This window comes from Rhinolophus hipposideros, assembly GCF_964194185.1.
Source record: "Rhinolophus hipposideros genome assembly, chromosome: 19".
Classification (NCBI taxonomy): domain Eukaryota; kingdom Metazoa; phylum Chordata; class Mammalia; order Chiroptera; family Rhinolophidae; genus Rhinolophus; species Rhinolophus hipposideros.
In genome coordinates this window covers 7,975,188-7,995,497 of record NC_138065.1, presented here as the reverse complement: position 1 = coordinate 7,995,497, position 20,310 = coordinate 7,975,188, and the positions used below count along the sequence as shown (strand labels likewise).

General features: G+C 49.3%; 1 protein-coding gene across 1 annotated transcript; it reads left to right on the top strand.

The window, feature by feature from the left end:
* The first annotated feature begins 1,282 nt into the window (after positions 1 to 1,282).
* Positions 1,283 to 17,069, top strand: TENT5C (terminal nucleotidyltransferase 5C). Its single transcript, XM_081024798.1, has 2 exons — positions 1,283 to 1,421; positions 15,050 to 17,069. Exon 2 carries the CDS (start codon positions 15,076 to 15,078, stop codon positions 16,249 to 16,251), a length of 1,176 nt encoding a protein of 391 aa, XP_080880924.1. The 5' UTR covers positions 1,283 to 1,421; positions 15,050 to 15,075; the 3' UTR covers positions 16,252 to 17,069.
* Positions 17,070 to 20,310: the final 3,241 nt, after the last annotated feature.

Below are 20,310 nucleotides of genomic sequence, written 5' to 3'. Positions count from 1 at the left end.
ACAAAAATTGAAAACAGTATATCCTGATTTCATGTCCCACAATAGAGTCCCTGTGGCTTTTCCTACCAGCACTCATACGGATCTCCTATCTCAATGTTCCAGGAGACCTCCCTCTCCCCAGGGAAGCATATATTTGAGAACTCTTTATATCCTGGCGGACACTGAAACCACACTTAGCTCAGGCAGGAGTGGGAGAGGCGGGGTAGGGAAACACTGCACCTGGGAAACTTTTCCCCTACCATCCCGCAGAGGAGCAGGACAAGCTCAAGAAGTGTTTCTTGATAAGTTACTGTTTGAGATGAATAACATTTACCACGCCCCTTTTATTAGGCACTCGTCGCTTTCCCTTTTCTTCTTTAATACTTACATAACCCTATAAGGCTGTCCCGTGTTTAGTCCCATCCTACAGGTGAGGAGATGGGTATTTACGGAGGGTTGATTAAGTTCCTTGCCCAAGGCCTTACAGATAGGCAGTGAATGCAGATCCCAACCCAGGTTATCTGAATTGAGAACCTGGACTCTAAACCACTTGGTATGGGACGCACGGGTGGTGCCCGGGCGCCGCCTGAATGTTACATAACACACACGCCTGAGCCCTGTGACTTTCCCAGTTGGGGCTGAGCTGTCGCCGTTGGTTGCCAGGCACGGCGATGGATTCCTCGAGGCCCTTCGTCCCACTAACTGCACACAGGTGGTTAAGTCCCGGCCAGAGGACCAGCTGCGTGGGCCCTTTGCCCCCGATGACCTCCAGCCAATTTGCTTGGGGAATCAAGCAAGTCCCCCGGCTCCGAAACCAGTTTTTTCCGAGTTCAAAACACACGCCGGAGGTAGGCGTGGGGGTTTCCCTCTGCCGTCGTCCTGGACAGAACTAACCAGAAACTTCCCAGAGAAGGAGACGAAAAACGGGCCTCCGGGGAAGCTGGGCAGAGATGGGACACGTTACGGGGCAGGAGCGGCAGAAAGGGGCACGGGCTGAAGTATAAAGCAAGGGACGCCCGCTAACTCCGAGGTTAAGGGGGTGCCCACCCACCCCCTCCCCGCTGCGCCTGCGCGGTGCTGCCTCCTGCGGCGCCCCCGCCCCTTCCTGACGCCGAAGATTTACTCGTCTCTCGGCAACCATTCACCCGAGGAGCCAATCAGAGGGCGCCTTTGGCCGGACCCTCGCGGGCGGCGCCCAGGCGGAGGGAGCCCGCGGGCGCTGGCTCCTCCCCTGCCCTCCCTGCCCCGGGAGGCAGGCTCAGGGGCGGGGGCCGGGGCGGTGGCGGCGGGTGGAGGCGTGTCTGCGGGGATAAGAGCGAAGGGGGCGGCGGCAGGCCGGCTCACTCGGTGCCGCTGCCTGGGGGCTGCAGTGACCGCGCCGCTGCAGCCGGGGCTGCCCACGCCGAACACCTGCCGCTGTCGCCTCCTCGTCCGCCACCCAGGTGAGTCCAGGGCCCCCTCCCGCACAGGTGCGGGGATCCGGCGGCCCCAGAGAACCACGTACCCCGCCCTCGGGGGTCTGTCCCGGGCGAGCTGAGCTCCGGTCCTAGCCGAGCCCGGTGGGGACCCGGGAGGGCAGGTGGGGACAGGTGCGGGGACCCGGCCCTCCCTTCCCCTGCAGCTCCCGCGACGACAGCTCCCCCTCCACTCCCTGCCCCCGTGGGCCAGCAGGCGCTCCGAGAGGGAGCTGCAACTTTCCAGAGACTTCGGCCGGGGTTTGGCAAACTTCTGCGAGTTCCTGTTCCGCGCGTGCCCGGGGCGGCGGGGCGGCCGAAGCGTGCGTGATGGGGCCCCCGGGCCCCCGCCAGGTGTCCGCCGGCGCGCGCCCCTGCCCGCCCCGCCCTGCGGCCTCGCGGGCTCGCACCTGCGCTCCCACGCGCGCTCCCCGCCTGGCCGCCCGCGAGTGCGCGGCGGCGGTTTCGGGAGGCGCAGTTGCAGGCGCGGCGGTCAGGACGGGGAGGACAGGGCGCTTCCCAGGCTGGGTGCTCGGGCCCGGGTTTTCAGGAGAGGGCAGAGATCCCTAACTTTTCTTGGACCCCCCCCCCGATTGGGGGACACCGTGAGCAGCCGAGGGACCCCAGCGAGTGGCGTGTGCGCGCTGCGCTGCTCTCGGCCCCTCGTCGGGAAGACGGTGTCCGCGACCTGGTCCCTCCCCTTTGAGAAATGAAACTTGTTTACCGGGTAGACGCAAAGCCATGACTGTCAGTTGACGCGGCTAGCGGTGCCTGGTGGCTCAGAGGCGCCGCGGCCCCGGGAGGTGTCGCAGCCCGGGTCCCTAACGGGGGACAAGAGTCGCAGGAGGGCGAAGAACCTGACGGGCACAAATGGATGGCCTGGACACCTAAACACAGAACGTCGGCGGGCGATTAAAAAAAAAAAAACAACACAAAAACTGCGCTTCCTCCAAGCTTGGGGGGTGCTTGGGAGAAACGCCTGCGAGTTTTTCTGGCGAAGGAGAGTTGACCCCTGCTCACTAGAAGTGACTGTTGGGGCTGGACCCCGAGGGAGGGATCAGCTGAGTCCCCTTCCCCTCTCCTGTGGGTCCAGAGCTCGGCTTTCTGCAAGGGCTGCCCAAATCCTTAAGTAGGGACCTGCTGCCTTTTTAACGTGTTTTTTTTTTTTTTAATGGAGTTATCACATACAAACCACTCACTGAGCGCTTAAAGTGCACCTACTCCTGTAAGGGTTTGTGAAGACTATGTAATCGTTTGTATTGTGGCAGTTGGTATTCGGGATATTTGGTAGGTGGGTCAGGAACCTGAACCTCCCCAGGAAATGAAGTTAAGACGATTAAATCCTCCTGAAGTAGACTCCTGGCTTGGCCCAGCTGCCCTCCAAGACCGGAATGAGAGGGGCCATTGTTGGTTACACTAACCATTCAACGTGTGTGATTTGGCAAGGAAGCAAGGTGAGGGTGGTAGGAGTCCTTACCAAGAATTCTGCTGAGTCTTAAATCCCCAGAAGTAGTATTGGCAGGGGCGAGAGCCGCACCTGAGACCCTGCCGGTTTCAAAGGGGTGGGTTGGGGACTAGAGAATGCTGATTTTTCTCTTGGCTTTCAGGGACGCAGTCTGAGCTGTTCCAGCAGGAATTCTGTCCTTTGCTGTTGTTTGTGAAGATGGAAAACTTAATATCTTTGGAGTCAAGCTTTTACTTGAGATAACTGAAACTTTATGTCTTAAGGTATACGCGTATCTTTAGAATACATTTATTCTCAATAAGGAGTTTTTAGAAAGAAGGTTTGGGTGTATGTTGTATAGAATTGGTTCAGGTAGCTGTGGGGAGAGTCCCAGAATATCCTTTTTTCTCTGCCAGGTTTCTAAATCGTTACCCAAAACAGAGGTCCCTGATTTCATCAGGGATGACAGTGTGTGTACAGAGAGCTAATACCCACACTTGATGTAGAGTTTTTTCCACAATACCGACCTTGTAGCCAGAGCTTAAGTTGGGGCAGCTCTGAAGGGACAGGTTGGGCCGTTGGCCTGTTTGTCAGCAACGTGAAAGTGATTTAGCAGAGCTCCCGAGGCTCCCCCTATTTAGTTCCTCTGCTCTCCTGTGAGTACAGAGGAGCAGCTCCCAATCCCACCCTGACTTGTAGAAGCTCTCACCTCGCATCTCCTGAGAGCGCCCCTCTCAGCCTCCATCCCCAGTGTTCAAGGCTGGAGCAGATTGTGCTCCAGGGTACAGAGAGGTCCTCCTGCTTTTGAAAGTTCAGGGAACTGCCTGGCAATAAAGATAACTGAACTGGGACTGTAGTGCCCTTGTTCTCCGGGTGCCAGTAACCAGACACACTGGATACAAATGGAGAAAATGACCTTTGTGTAACTGCCCAAGTAAGTAGTACCTGGTTTTCATCTTTGATGTATTGTGTGCAAGGGGTCAGTTAAGAATGACAATCCAAAACCCTGAGAGGAGGCTGTAAACCTTTCTTTGTGTTACCGAGAGGAGTTGGGGAAGCCAAGACTGGTTTTGTGAGTTTAACTTGGGTCGTCTTTGGGTTTCTTGGTGTCATACTGGACTGTATCTGTTGCTTGTTGGGCTGTGTGTGTGAAGGGCAGGTAGTGCAGAGTCTGAGGTGTTACTTGGGATAAAACCTTACTACTCTGGTTAGATGAGGTTCATTGTTTTGTGTGTGCATGGTCACAGAGGTGAACAAGGCAGTATAGAAAAGTGCATTCTGCCAGCTTGGTGTTTTGCCTGGGGCACGTTAGATTGGCATAAGCTATATTATGGGGGAGCAGGCACCTCTGTGTTTAAGGAGGTGTTCAAGCCACTTGGGTTCCAGGACTTCTGGGCTCAGACTTATTTATCCTTCCACAACTTGCACGATTCGGAAACTTCTATTTGGAATTTAAATGGTGTAGAGGAAACATCTTTGTATAACCCAGCTATGTAAGCAACAGCCCTAGGAGTTGTTTAAAATGAATAGATTTTGTACAGCCGGGCCCCATCGCCTGTCCTAGCCTTGTTTGCAGAACTTCTTGGGACAACAGGAGAAAACTAATAAACAATTGCTGATGTTCAGCAACTCTCTGTATGGGCTGTTTGCAGGGTGTTTTCAGTCTTGGAGCGTTTTGGGGTCTTGGTCACTAAACTGCCTAAAGTGTTTCTTAGGTAAGTGATTGAGCTGGTAAGTAGTTCAGTGCTTCCTAGGTGGCCTTGTGCTGAGGAGAAAAGGGGATGGTGTGTGCAAAGGCCTGTGGGCATGCTCTGGAGCTGGCTCAGCCTCCCACTGTCCTTCAGGCTCTCAGCTTTCTCTTGCCTGTCTTAGCCACCAGCATGTGAGCCCCAGGAAGGCAGGGATCTGTCGTCACTGAGGAACCCCCAGCACCTACAGCAGGGCCGCCACACAGAAGGTGCTCCTGGTAACTGGATACCTGATTGCTGGCATCCACCTGCCATCCCTCTCAAAGAGGGGGGCTGCTTTAAATAGGTGTCTTCCTGGTGGGCTAGGGGGCTGGAGCCTTTTGGAGCAAAAGCTCCTAGCCTACAGTGCAGGGTGGCTTCTGGGCCTTTCTCTAAATGGGGGCCTCCGGGATGTAGGTTTGGAGCTGAGGGCCAGTGGCCACTAATTGGCCAGCAGCTGAAACCCCTTAAGCTGTTGACCTGCTTCCTGCAAGTGCCTCGTATGCTGCCCATCCCCCCAACACCCACCTCGCAGGGCTCGCTCAGCCTCTCTCTCACCACATGCTCACAGCGGTGGCCAGTTCTGCTGATTCTCTGTCTTTTTAATTTTTTGTTTCCCATGCCATCACTGACCTGGTTAGGGCCCTACAGACAGCAACTCGATGAGAGCAGTAACCAGCTCCTGTCCCCGCCCCTGGCCAATCCTAGTCTTTAGTGCCTGGAACACCAGCTTCACAACTCAGGGGAACTGCCCAACCCCCCAGAGGCTGAGCGTCTTAGCAGGACCTGTACCTTTCTGACCTTCTGTTTATTCTTGACGTCTTGTGGAGGAGTCTTCCCAATTGCCCTGCCGTGCCTCACAGAACACCTACTCAAATATTTGAACAAATTAATGCCATTCCTTCCGTACCATCCTTCAATCCATTTTCCGTCCCTTCTCAGGGGCTTGTGATCGTACCCGGTCTGAGGACCCCCATATTCCATACCCCGCCTCTTCACTACTTCTGTACAGTTCTGCCTTATTTTCTAGGTTTTTTTTTCCTCTTCAAATTTTGTCTTCAATTGGATGAGCACAGAAAGTCCCATAGCTGTCTCCATGTTAGCTCCGTATAAACACTTTTTGAGAAGACAGTTTTCCACGAATCGTCAACTGTTCCACCCCATCGTGTCGCCATGAGCTTCTCTGACTGTGCTTAGCCCTTAGGAAGATGGGAGAAGGGCAGCCCTGCACCTCCCCTGGCTGGCCACCCACCCCTTACTCCCAAACACATCCTGTTTATTTGTCCCTGACCTGTGCTTACGATGGTGAAGCGGTGGGCACTAGGACCACGGGAGCCGGCCAGCTCTGCGTGCTCTTGGCCAGTCCTGGCGTTCCCATAGAGTGGCTGTGAGGCAGCCGAAGTGTCCAGGTGCTAGCCTTGGGTGGTGGGGCTGGGCAGCAGCTCTGCTGCTGTCTCTAGGGCCCAGGCCCTTTCTCTCTACCTCTTCCCTGCTCCCAGGCTGCCTTGGCTGTGACCACACCTGGGTTCTGGCCCTAGAAGCACCTTTACCTCTTCAGGCGTCAGTTTCCTCATCGTCGTAAGGACAGTAGCCCAGCGCTCTCCAATAAAAATAGGAGAGTCACATTTAAGTTTCTTGTAGTCACATTAAAACACAAACGGGTGAAAATAATTTCATTAATTTCACCCATCATAGTAAATATTTTAATTTGTAATCCACATAAAGATTTTTAGTTTTCCTCATACCAAGCCCTCTAAACCCGGCATATATCTTGCAGGCACAGAACATCTCGATTTGGACTTGCTGTATTTCTAGTGCTTACCGCCTTCTGAGGCTTGTGGACGCGACAGGGCAGCGCGGGTCTGACCATTGATAAAATTGTTTGCCTCTCACATTCGATTCTCCGTGTGTGGGAGGCAGGTGTTAACTGCACAAGTTATGGAAGAGGCGTGTCGGCTGGGGTAGCAACTCTGCAGGGGCAGAGATCTTTGTCTCTTGCTTTCCGATGGACCGTAAGCTCATATAACGGGTACATAGTAGGCACTCAGCTATTGGAAGGAATGAAAGGAAATTCAGTCATCGTGGCCGACTTACTGATAACCATTCACGCTGTGAGTCAGACCTGACCCTAGAAACAACAGGATGTTTGCTGTCTAATCCCTTGCGTGTTTTTGTTTTGTTACGGTTTCGTGGAGAAGAATCATAAGGTGATAGAATTTCCAAAAGCGATAGATTAAATCTGGCAGATGACAAGGACTCCAGCCATTTTCAATAATTAAAAGGTATTGACAAGGAAAATATGAACATGCAAGAGGGAAGTAACTTTGAAGTAAGATGTATCTGAGACGGCTAGTGACAGCACAGGGCTTGGTGATGTCACGATAATCCTCTTAGTGGGCCATAGTCATGGCTCGCATGGCTCCACACGTGTGGGAACACAAAGACAAGGTGGCTTGGCCACCTTCGGCACCGGGGGTGCAGAAATAGGTGCCATCCTATAGTTCCGCCCCTTCACTTGAATCCCACCCCTCCAGCCAGAGGGACCAGCCTGGTGGTGTTTCACTCAGGCAGCTGCCGTGCTCAGACCTGGAGGTCAGGTACCTGCTCCACGAATGTTAACTCCGCAGGGTCTGTGCAGAATGCAAGGCTGGATGGAGCTGGATGTGTACTGAGCTTCCTCACTGAGTGGAGGCCAGCTCAGGCTTCGACATGTGTGAGTGTGTGTCTCAAGTATGAGAAATGCTGCTTTGGAGCAGCCAAGAGTTGTGCCTTTCCTGAGAAGGCCCAGGGATGCTGGCAGTAATGAGGCAGGACGTTGTGGTCTAAGGCCCTCATCTGGACAGCAGACAAGTGTGCAGAAGAAGCTCTAAGCTGGAGAGTTCAATGGTAAAGTAGCCCGTGGAAGCAACCCTTGGGAAAACCTGGAGGCCGTCAGCCTTTAAACCCTGTGGATGGTATGTAACCTTAGTCTTCCTTACAGTAAGCGGTCTCCTCCTAGGAACCCATTTTGTCTTTCCCAGTCCACTCAATCTCTGAAACAGTAGGGCCGACTCTGGAGGTCTCTCTGAATGAGTTCAGACCAGTAACATCTCTGATTTAGAAAGAGGCATTTGGTAGGAGGGAGTGGGGCACCCAGTACCAACGAGGATTATTTCCTGTTCAAGTTGTGTAGCTAGCACTTAATAATGCTGACCCCTTGCGGGGGCGGGGGGAGGAGGGATTAAGGCTTCTCTGCTTAACTTCCGTCTCAAGATGACTGTTCTGACCCTGGCAATATTTACATTTGCGACGATTTCAGCGTATTCCTGTCATGTAAGCACTTGAAAACTTTTTGTGGTGTCCCTGTTAGGCCACGTGGGCCAGTGTTTTGATTCTGTTTCATGCTGTTGTGTAGCCCCAGTGTTATCTCTCCAGCCACACTTGCTGAAGCGTCCTATTTTGAAAGACGGGATGAGCTTTCTGTTTGGAGTCTTCTTGGGGCGGGTGTCTGTGGACAGCCCAGTCAGTGATAACCGTGCAGACCGTATGTTGACATCAGTGGGAAGGGAGAGCATGGGGGAGGCCCCTCAAACTCAAAACGCCTGGGGCAAATTGAGGCAGCACAGGTCCCGTTTTGGCCAGGGACCCCCTCTTCCTTGAGAAGCATCCCAGGGGCTGTGGGAATGCAACCGAGTTTTTTCGTGTTAAATGGCTGAGAGGATGCTGTTAACGCTGAGAAAATAGATGGAGAGCTGAATGTGGTCAAGAGCTCAGAGTGAGAAAAGACCCTCTGCGGGGGGTTTGTTGTGTCACTGACTTAGAAATGTTTTCTCTGGGCACAGCTTTGTGGCATGCGCCCGCTATTTGTTTGAGTAGAGGTAGAATGTGTTTGTGGGTGTTTGCGTGGGGAACTGTAAATGTAACTTCTTGGGAAAAGTAAACACAGTACCTTACGTTGTCCTTTTAAAACACGAGGCATTATTTTATCTGGTTCTATTGCTTTGGGCCGTCTACTAGTCTAAACTTTTATTCCATGTGTAATAAACACAGGTGTGTGCCTCAGTTTTTAACGTGTTTGGGGGCAGTGGAGAAGTCTCCAGAATGTCGCCACCGCCCTCGTGGTGGGGCCTAGGCCCTGGTGAGGGGGCTGGCAGCCAGCAGACAAAAGGCTTCCTCAGGCTGCCCCCTGGTCCCAGATAACTTCTAGCCATCACCCCTCTAGGAATTCAAGGAGTAAGGGAGGATTTCTTTTCAGAAGGCTAAATCCACTTTGACCTTGGTTTTTCTCCTTTCTGCCCACTTTATCTGCTGCTGTGTATATCAAGCCCATGCTCATTTAAAGCGCCTGGCTCTTTTCTCAAGGACAAAGGCATGTCAAGGGTCAAACTGGACGCAGGTGGGAAAAGTGGCAGGTGTCTGGTCCCCAGGTTCCACATGCACGGATGGGTCTGTCTATGCCAGGCTGTTTCTATTTCCGGTTCTGTTCCAGCTCTCTTTCCTGCGCTAGCCCGCCGGGTCCTGGTCGCTTCTTGCAAATGTATCTACCTTCCCTGTACAGCTCTAGTTGGGTTACCAGTTTCCTGGATCTGATAAAGTTGCCCCCTAGTCTGCAGGAAGTGTCCTGTTCTTTTGCTTTATCAACAGATGAACACTCCTGACCTTCCAGCCATCAGAGCGAACCCTAGAGCGAACAACCCAGTTGTTCCTTTATTCTCTGAACAGAACCGTGTGCCTTAGTTGCCCAGATAAGGATCAGCCCGTTCCTAAAATCTCCCTCTTGTGCCATTTGTTCCCCCTCTTAATGCTGATCCAGCAAGGACTGTCCCAGCTCCTTTCACTCCTGGATTCTCTCTTCCTTCTGGATGTGATTTCTCTAAAATCACCACAGCCTAGCAAGCTCACCGGCATCTTGGAGCTTCCTCAGGAGAGGACCCTAGGCCTTGCCTCCCAGCCATTGTTCCTTTAAAACAAGCATTAGGAAAACTATTAGCATTTCTCTACTTAATTGTCTTCAGTGCTGGTGGCTCTGCCAGGCAGCATATACCCCCCAAATCCATGATAGTTTTGAGGGAGAGCATTTCTGTACTGACAGTTGTTAGTTTAGTTCTAAATGCTTTTTTCTGCCTTGGCTTCATCACCTGCCTTCTGGCCTTTCCCCACTCAGGGAGCCTTAGCCCATCTAGCCAACTTCTTTCCCACCATCTTATAAAAAACCTTCACAGCCCCCTCCCCTTTCCTTCCTCTTACTGCCACCTGCGTCCTACACCTACCTGAGCAAGTATCTTGTCTTCAGAGCCCTACCCGCACCCCAACATCACACCGACGTATCCACCTCCAGGAGCCTCTTAAATCCCATTGTGGCCCTTCCCAGTGGTGCGTCCTTGGAGGTCCTTTTTGTTCCCCTGTTTTCTCATCTATAAAGGAGGTGTCACCAATCTCCCTTAGGAGGGATGTTGAAAGAGTCAAATGGGTGTATCCAGAGGAAGCCCTTACAGCTTCCTGTCTCGCTGCCTATTCGGGATGTTGTCAGATAGAGTTTCGAGGCTCCTAGTAAGGGACTTGGCTAAATATCCCGTCACATTTGGTGTCCCCTGACCGTGGCTGTGGCCACACAAAGAGCCCCATCTCTCAGTACCTGCCTGTGTGTCCGAAGCAGAAGAATTAACCCTATGGGGAAAGGATGTGGATAGGATTAGTAAGATGTTTATGTGATGACACAGCTGGTACGCATCCCCACTGAGAAATGGGACATCCCTGATGGTGACAGTGGCCAGTGAATTGTCTTCTCTGGCCCCTCTTTGAGGGGCACCTCTAAGCCACCTTGGTGTCCTAGAAGGTGACCACTTACTGTCCTTTGCTCCCCTGGAGTCCACACTACAGCAGGCAGTGGAGGATGATTGACTGAAGCTTTGCTGTCACAGTGTGAATGGTGGGGGGCAGGGGCTGAGAAGGTACCACAGGTACATGGCTCCCAGAAGGTTGCTCTTTCCCTTTTTGGGTAGGACCAGTAACATCCCTTGTTGTAGAAAAGATCACGTTAGTAGCAGGAAGAACTGGTGGAAGTTGTCACCAGTTCCAAGATTCAGAACACTGACTCCGGAGTTGAGGAGCTGAAGTCAATTCACTTGATCCTTCTTCCGTAATTTGTGAAAAGGGGACAGTTGTAACTTCTTCAGAGTGCTTGTGAGAACTGAATGGGAGTTGATGTGAGGTGGCTCATACAACATGCGCTTTCATTTGCTTTTACACACACATTGGCACCTTCAATTTTCAGGGGGAAAAAACGAAACAGGCCCAGCGTTGTGGCTCTCATTCCCTCAACCACCTAAGGGAAGAGGTGGGAGAGGATTTTATGTGTTTCGCCATCCATTTTCACTTCTGCTTAAATTCTCCAGGCTTTTATTTTTTTTAATTTATTGGGAGCGACAGTGGTTAGTCAAGTTACATAGGTTTCAGGTGTACAATTCTGTATTACATCATGTATATATCACATTGTGTGTTCACCACCCAGAGTCAGTTTAAGGCTTGGAGGGGAAGCTTCTAAGTGTATATGAGTTGGGCACATGGATATGGGGATGGTGGGGAAGGATAGGAAAGGAAATGAACGAATTAGATAAGGTAGCCAACAAGTAGAAGGCTTCTAGGGGAAAGCTGTTAGAACACGACTCATAAAATTTTAACGCCTTTCAACTAACATATGTATAGGTTCTGACTTTCAAAGGGATAAAATCAATATGTCCTCTGTCTCCCAACCTAGATGTGATATTTGGTGTAGGTTGAACTACTGTGTATGCTCCCAGACACGTTCATGCTTGTCCCAGCATAGACTCGTGCTTTTATACGGTTTTGCACTTGCTTTTCTATTCATAAATCTTGAGCATTTCACGTTGGTACACATAGAGCTGCCACCATTCTTTTGGACAACTGCATTCATCTGTATGCTGCCATATACACACATCACGTCATTTTTCCATCTCCTGATGACTACTTGTAGCTTTATAAGTAATTCTCAAATACTTGCAAGTACACGCATAGGATAAAATCCACAGTAGATTTCCTAGAAGTGAAATTGCTATGTCCAAGGGTACGTCCACTGAGAACTGAGAGTGCCACATGGTTCTCCAGAGAGAATCCCTGGGCAGTGTACCCCGGGTGACTGCTTGTGGAGCGTTCCCATCGGAGAGGTAAAAGAATACCTGGAAATTTTCGTTTGCCCATCCCTTAAGGAAGGTTGACTATGTTAATAGTGGCATCTGAGCCACTGTTCTCATCCTCTGACCCTTCTTTTATTGGGTTCTAGTTTTCAGACCGGTGGGAGCTCATTATTTATTATGACAGTGAGCACTTTGCCTAATGTTACATATGTTTTCCTTTGTCTTCTCACTTCTTTATGCCGTTTTTACCATGTAGGTATTTTAATTTTTATGAAGGCAAAAGTATATCGATTTTTCAGTGACTTTTATGTTTTATGTGGTTTAGAAAGGACTAACTTCTCGATGTAAGTGTACATAAATTCCATGGTTTTTCCTAGTACTCTTAGGGTTTCATCTTTTATACTTCAGTCTTTGATTCATCCATCTAAATCTTAAGTTTGGTAGACGATAAGGAGCCACTTTTAGTGATTTAGTTTTTAAAATCCAGATGTCTCCATGTTTTCCCTTTACTATCGTGAAACGTCTCCTTTAGTATGTACTTAATCCCCTTATGTATTAGATTTTATTCCTCGGTTTTAAAAATTCTGTTCCATCAATTTGTCTGCTTTCTGTGCCAGTACCACACTGTTTCAATTTATTATGACTTCATACTATCTCTTACAGGGCTAACATACATCATTCCTATTTTTCATAAGTTTTCTGGCTATTTCCGCCCCTCCTCTGATGTGACCCTTACAAATTCTCAGTCTAAAACAGATTCTAACTTTGAATCTACTCCAAGTTCAGAGATTTAAAAATATATGGAAATCCTCATGCCTTTGTACTTCCTCCTCCTCCCTACCAGAGAAGGAGTGATAACGTTCATCTCGGATTCTCACTGCTCTAAGAACCCCTGTTCTAAGGTGGGAATAATCCTGACTTGAACGTTAAACCACTTCTTTTTTTATTTTTTAACCAATTCCTTAAAAAGAAAGGCGTGAGTCAAAAGTCATTCCTCCAGTTCTTCTCCTCTGCAACATTATTGAGGTTTTCCCTGGAGATTTTCTTCAATTTAATTGTTCCTTCCAGTCCAAGTAGAGATTGAATTGTCCCCCTTCCTCCCCCTCACCCCCCAAGTGCTGTGACGTTTTCTGCCTGTATCAGAAACGTGAGCCTTGGAAGCACAGTAACAAGGAATATACAGGGTGAAAGCAAGGTGTATTTTTATAGGTAGATAACATGCCTGACCCAAATCCATGTCACCAAATCATAGTTCCACAGTGGCTCGAAAAGAAACTACAGCCATACCTTTCTGTAATCCTTTGAACGTCATTGTGTTGTGCCCTATATAATAGACACGAGTGTACTGTATTCTTACCATAAAAGGGGCCACAAAGAACCAAGTGTCCACAGAACGCAGTAAAAAGAAAACTCGGCGGTCCCAAATCTGACTCGAAGCCAAATGCCAGCCACAATAAACACTAAGTATTTCATCACGAATTCTGCCTGGCATCCTGAGTTCAGGAGTGCTTTGGTAGGATGAGCTAGGTAGCCTTGGGCTTTCTAACATTGTCCAAACAGGTTCGAAGGGAAGCCTTTATCTTCCCCCTGGCAACTATTTTTCTGTAGCAAGCAGATGAACGCTCATTCCTGGACTGGTCTTCCTGGAACCCAACCTTCCCATTGCCAGCCAAGCAGGTTCAGTTCTTTAATGAACCGACGTGCTGGTAGGAGCCTGTGACTGGCTTGAGAGGGGCATGATGGTCACACCTTGCCTGTATGCTGTCTTCTGCCCCTCGATTCCCACCAAGAGATCGTGTTGCCTTTCAGGCTTGTGTCCCCTCGCCATAAGTGACATTTTTGTGCCTTTGTGCTCACCCCAATCAGAGGACACTGCTTCCTTCTACCTTCATATTGCATTTTCTTTCTACTACACACTGCCTTGTATTAATGCGCTGTGTGCTCACCCACCTTCTTACTGGCTCCTGGACCTCGCATCTCATTGCGTCCTGACTCTGACAACCAGAGCACTATAGATAAGGCAAGGGCCCAGCCTGACACCAGGGCAAGCCTGAAAATCCAAGTTGGAATTCCGGGACAATATATGCTGGATGTGCATTTAAAAGCAGCCACTTCCAAACTGAAACCTCAGAAGTCATTGGGCTGTCATTTTGTGTGTCCAGCAAGTCAGACAGGTGAAGGGGGTGGGGAAACTATTTCCTTGCAATGAAATCCGACGGCAGCACCTTGACCTTTTGTTTCGGCTCTTACATCTAACTAGCTAATATTTGACCCCTGTGGCTCCACAGACACCTTGACTCTCTAATATATCACCATCTGTTTTTGTATATTAGGATTTCCAGGAATGGCTTGCGTTTTGTTCTCTGAAAAGTATAGCTGGGTTGAAAATGACTTTGGTAACTTTGTGGCTCTAGCAGGTTGAAGTACAAGAAGTGATGTTTTTCTCCTAGTTCTGCGTGCCAGCTTGCTTCTCCTTAGGCAGCCTCAGGTACTATTTCAACACACAGTTGAAAGGTCAAACATGCCTGGGGACATTTCCCACATGCTCTGTGGGGCCCCCTTGCTGGGCAGAGCTGTTCCACTACATAGCTGACCTAACCCTTTGTGAGCCAGGAATTCGGTCGGTCGTTCAAACAGCTCCTTGGTCCTTCCCCGCATATCAAGTGCTTGTTATAGGGTAGACTGCCCCGTAAAGGAAAAGGACATGAGGTTCTTGCTAACAGGACTTCAGTGTACTTGGTTCCAGCAGCACTGAACTGGGGTGGTTGTAGCCCAGAGTTGAGAATTCATCTATGCGTGGAGTTGAGGGAAGTCTTTTCTTGTGGTTCCTGTGTTCTGTGTGTGGGCGTTGTGGCAGAGCGATCCGGTTGAAGGTGCGGTTAGGAAACCCAACAGCAGGAGAGGGTCATTTCCATAGAAAACAAAGGAAATTAGCAAAACCTGTAGGCCCTCTACTGAGTAATGTTGTGTTGAGTGCAATAAGTTTGCTTCCCTTCACACAAACGTGTACACTCCATCCCCCTGACTCACGCAGACAAAACAAGTAGACAAACGCACATAAAACAAAATCAGGAAGTTATCAAATTTTCAATTTAGGGTGACTTTGTGTATTTTGTCCTTACTTCCTGAAGGCACTATTCTGGACGTATTTAACTCATTTAATCGTCCCAGCAACACCCAGCAGTAGGTGCCATTTATTGCCAGTTTACAGGAAAATGTGTAGAGAAGAAGCCGCCTCTTCTCTGAGTCCCTCAAGCTGCTTTGCCATGTAGAGGTGAATCCTAACTCTGCTTCTCGCCCCCTCCCTTTCAGTGTCCCTGGCAAGAACATCCGCCAAGATGGCAGAGGAGAGAAGCAGTACCGGGGACTGCATGTCCTTCAGCGTGCTCAACTGGGATCAGGTCAGCCGGCTGCACGACGTCCTGACCGACGTCGTCCCCATCCACGGGCGAGGCAACTTTCCAACCTTGGAGATAACCCTGAGGGACATCGTCCAGACCGTCCGCAGCCGGCTAGAGGAGGCAGGCATCAACGTGCAGGATGTCCGGCTGAATGGCTCTGCCGCCGGCCACGTCTTGGTTAAAGACAACGGCTTGGGTTGCAAAGACCTGGATCTGATCTTTCACGTGGCTCTTCCCACGGAGGTAGAATTTCAACTGGTCAGAGATGTGGTTCTGTGCTCCCTCCTGAACTTCCTGCCGGAGGGGGTGAGCAAGCGGAAAATCAGCCCGGTCACTCTGAAGGAGGCCTACGTGCAGAAGCTGGTGAAGGTCTGCACGGACACTGACCGCTGGAGCCTGATTTCCCTCTCCAACAAGAACGGGAGGAACGTGGAGCTCAAGTTTGTCGACTCCATCCGGCGTCAGTTTGAGTTCAGCGTGGACTCTTTTCAGATCATCCTGGACTCGCTGCTCTTTTTCTATGACTGCTCCAGCAGCCCCATCTCCGAGCACCTCCACCCCACAGTGATCGGGGAGAGCGTGTACGGGGACTTCAAGGAAGCCTTCGACCACCTGCAGAACAGACTGATCGCCACCAAGAACCCCGAAGAGATTCGGGGCGGGGGGCTGCTCAAGTACAGCAACCTCCTCGTGCGGGACTTCAGGCCCGCAGACCAGGAAGAAATCAAAACTCTGGAGCGTTACATGTGCTCCAGGTTCTTCATCGACTTCCCGGACATCCTCGAACAGCAGAGGAAGTTGGAGACCTACCTTCAGAACCACTTTGCCGAGGAAGAGAGGAGCAAGTACGATTACCTCATGATTCTCCGCAGGGTGGTGAACGAGAGTACCGTGTGTCTGATGGGGCACGAGCGGAGACAGACCCTGAACCTCATCTCCCTCCTGGCTTTGCGTGTGCTCGCAGAACAAAACATCATCCCCAGCGCCACCAATGTCACCTGTTACTACCAGCCAGCGCCGTACGTCAGTGATGGCAATTTCAACAACTACTACGTGGCCCAACCCCCCGTCACCTACAGCCAGCCATATCCTACCTGGCTGCCCTGTAACTAACCTTGAGACCTGAGGGTTTCCTTCCACCGTGGGGACCCCACTAGGGCAAGGGCTCTCAGCTAGGGGAGTCTCCTTCTAGATGTAGGTGTTGTGTGGCTTTTAAAGGGGAACTCAGCTCTGATTCTGCTTTTTTGTTTCTTTGTGAACCCATTGGAATGGGTCTACAGTATATCATGAGCCAACCCTAAAGGGACCCACTAGTCCTGTGCCCCTTGGGAAAATGCTATAGGAAGTATGACCTACCCACATCGTTCCAAGAGAGACACTAACATGTCATGTCCTAAACATCAGCCCAGGGGCCTTGAGCTCTGTGCAGGAGTTGAGGTGAGGGAAGCGCTCAGGCAGGGCGTGTGGAGTGACGCGCTTCTCATCTGCCCTTGAGCCTGGAGTAGGCACTCGCTGCTGGCCCCCACTTGGGATTCTCCTCAGTTACGCGGAAGTTGTGCTGACAGTCTGTTTGCTCGCATCTGTTTCAGCCAGGCAGAAAGTGGTCAACGGGAGGTTGCTCCTGCAACTTAGCTTTCGTGCAAGGGACGACATTGCTTATGTGTGTTTATTCTCTGTCAGCAGAGTTGAGGATTTCTTTCATTAGTAAACCAAAGCCAGTAGCTGGAGAATTGAGGTCTGGTCTTAAGTGGTTTATGGTGTAGATGCTGTACCACCATGAGGAATTGTGTGAGCTATTGCTGAGAAGACATACACACACACACACAAAAAAAAACACACAAAAAAACAAAAGCAAAAAAAAAAAAAAAACACACCAGACCTTTTCTTGAAATGTAACTTGAAAAATAAAATAAAATGTGGAACATAATGTTAAAATAGAACTGTGGTGGGGATGGGGGTGATTGTAAATAGGAAACATGAATGTTCAATTTTTTTTTTTTCTTTAAGGAATTCTTATCGAATGACACTTCTTTTTTCCTCTTCAGCTCATCACTTTCATTTTGTTCTTCCTAAGACTAAGGATTGTGCTGAGTCTAGAGTCACAGCAGTGACTGACGTGTGAGGGTCTTTCCATGTTTTAATTGGAAACCCATTTTGGTCACATTCCAAGTATGGCAGCCTGTTTTCCTGGAGTCCTTTGGCTGATTTGTGTGTGTGTGTTTGTTTCTTTTCTTTTCTTTTTTTTTTCAAAAGCAGCAATTTTTTCCTCCAGGTTTTTTGATTTTTATTTTTTATTTTTCTTGACAGCCAATGAATTCAGGAATTTCAGTAGAGCTGAGTGACCTGTGGAATGAGCTGCGCTTAGCATGGCTTTAGAATGGAACCTGCTGCCCCCAAGCTGTGTGTGAGGTAGAGGGTTAGTGTCCCTTCAGGCCTGTGTGTACATCAGTGGTGCCGAGGCCCCTTGGAGTGATGGATTCCAGTATATTTAGGGAAGAAGTGAGTAAATGGAGAGGAATCTTCCTCATTCTGGTAGATTTGACCATACTTGTTTATATTCTGCACTTTAGAAGAAAAACAGTGTTAATCTCTAGTCTAAAGCAAGCTTAGTAAACAGGAGAGTCCTAGGCTGTCCCACTAGATTAAATAAGGGATTTTGTGTTTTGAAACTTTTTTGTGGGATTTCTTAGAAAGCATCACTTGAGGGTGTCAAGGGCAGAGAAACTCTATATTGCCAGCCAGCTTGGTTTCTTAAGTGGGATTTAATCAAATCCATGCTCCTGATCTTAAATTTCTCCTGTGGCCGTAAACCCCCCATGCCCTGAGTGATTGCTTTCTCCTTGCTTTAAGCAATGAAGGTGCCTTAATGCAGAAATGCTTCATAGAAAACGAGTGGTTTACCTTTTTCTAAAGATTGTATTTCAGGTTTTATCTACAGTGTGATATCTTGGTCCTCTTCAAGACAGATGGGGCACGACTGACCCCCAAGGCTTAGCTCGTATCCAGGTTGTGCTATAATAGGTAAATTGAAGCCACTTAGTGTAACTGGCTCCTGTCTCCCTGTGAGCCAGTGACATTTGAATTCATTGGCTTTTGAGTCAAAGCCAGTTCTACATGGGTGTGTGTGTGTGTGGGGGGGGGTGCTTCAGTGTTAAAGAGGGGCAAGGAAGAACGAATCCCAACTTTAAAAATGATGTGGGTCTTCCACGACCTTAAAAGACTCCCATGTGGTCCAGTGGCAACATGTTTGCACAAAAATGACAGCTCTGTTGAACCAAAGCTTTGAAATGTGATAAAGCTGCCAACAAAAGCACTTGCTAACAAATCAAGTCAGCATTGCACCTACCAGAAGGCTTGGGGATCAGGGTAATAAAGCTCCCGATGAAGATAGGATCAGATCCGCATCAAGTAATTAAATTTCCAGTTTGACCTTGGAGTTCTTTCTGCTTATTTTTACCCCCTATCTGGTATTAGTTCTTCTTTGAGGATGGAAGCACAGAAGTTGCTAGAAATCCCCCCTCCCCCCACGGTCTTCACCCCATTGCGTGGTGGCCAGCTTGTTAGAATCCCTGCTCTCTGCCTGGAGTGCTTGCTCAGCCCGGCGGTTTTGGAGTTGGAGAGTCGAAGTGTGTTCTAATACCATCAGGGTAAAAAGCTGCGCTGAACCAAAGCTGCGCTTTTGAAACACCACCCTGGTCTAGTGGTGTCTCCACTTACTCCACAAACCTTTTGCCTGCCTCAGAATAGACCAGGTAACCTTGAATTTCAGGTGTCTGGAAATTCTAGCTGAAACCTGCCTTTCATGCTGCTCACACAAGCACCGGGTTCTCTGTGAACTTGCACTGAGTGCAGTGGTTCGTCTTTTCTGTGTGTTGAGTAACATGAAACTTGGCAGTGGCCAAGGGCACTGACGTTCAAGTGCAAGTTCTAATGTACATGTAAGCAGTCTCCTGTGCTCCAGGGTTCTGAACAGTTTTCTGATGCTTTCTGCAAGTATGCAGCTTCTTAGCCAAGCCTGCTTCTCAGAAGCAGGTTGAGCAGCAGTGAGATTAAAGCAAGTACCCTTTCCCCTTGTGTTGGCAGAAGGGTACACACTGCATTCCTGGCCCCGAGCTTCAGTCTCACCCTTAAATCTTACCTTGGCAGTAAGACACTAGTCCTCACTCAATAACTAAACCCTGTCTCACTAACACCTTTAAATCAGGGTTTTCTGCTGACTGCATGTGGGTTGTGTGGCCCAGGATGAGTGGGGTAGGAGACATGCTGGGTTCCTGATACATAATAATAAATGTGGTTTGGCATTCAAGTATTTTTTCCCCCCAGTTTGATTTTTCCCTAGGTATTTGAGTTACAGCGAGCTGTGTGTATGAGCCTGTGGGGTTTTTTTTTTCCTTTTTCCTTTTTTGTTTTTTTTCTTTTTCTTTTTTTTTTGCTGATGATGCATTAATAAGCAAATTGCTAAAGCCCCAAATCTGCTTGTCCTTCAGCGTCTCCGCTAGGCTAGCCCTAACCCCTTACTTTCATGGTAGGTGAGGATTTTAACTCTATGCTTTCTTAACTTGGCGAAAGCAACGTCCTAACTTTCAGAATACCTCCTTTCTCGTTAACTTCCTGGTGCTGGTGCCTTGTTTTAGGGAGCAGCTAGTTTGTGAGCTCAAATGTCCCCTTCCAGACAATAAATGATAATTATCCATTTGTGAGAAGAGACCCTGATGCTCATCATGGCCATTACTTCTGGGGTGTCTGACTGGGGCTCCACACCAGGGAGAAGAACCCTTTGAGAGAATTCTGTAAATGTGAAAGACCTTCCAATTGCCAAGGTTAAATTCGTATCCTTAATCTGGCAGAGACCAGAATGAATGTCCCAGCTGACTTTGGAACATACTCCAATTCAGCCCATTACATTCAGAGGACCAAGGGAGGTGAATGTGTGTGTGTGGGGGGAGGGGGTTGGGTGGGAAGGTGGGGGGTATATTTAAAAAGACCTGGCAAATTTTCAGGATTATTTGTGGAGACATCCAAGGTGAAGATCAGGAAAGAAAATGCTTTTTTTGTGAGTTCAGTTTTAAATCTTTAGCTATCACTTAAAAAAAAGATAGGTTAAATGTCAACAAAAGAAAATGCTTGGAGTTTTGCCTGGGCTAGTGAGAGTTGGTGCAAATTGGCATGTGT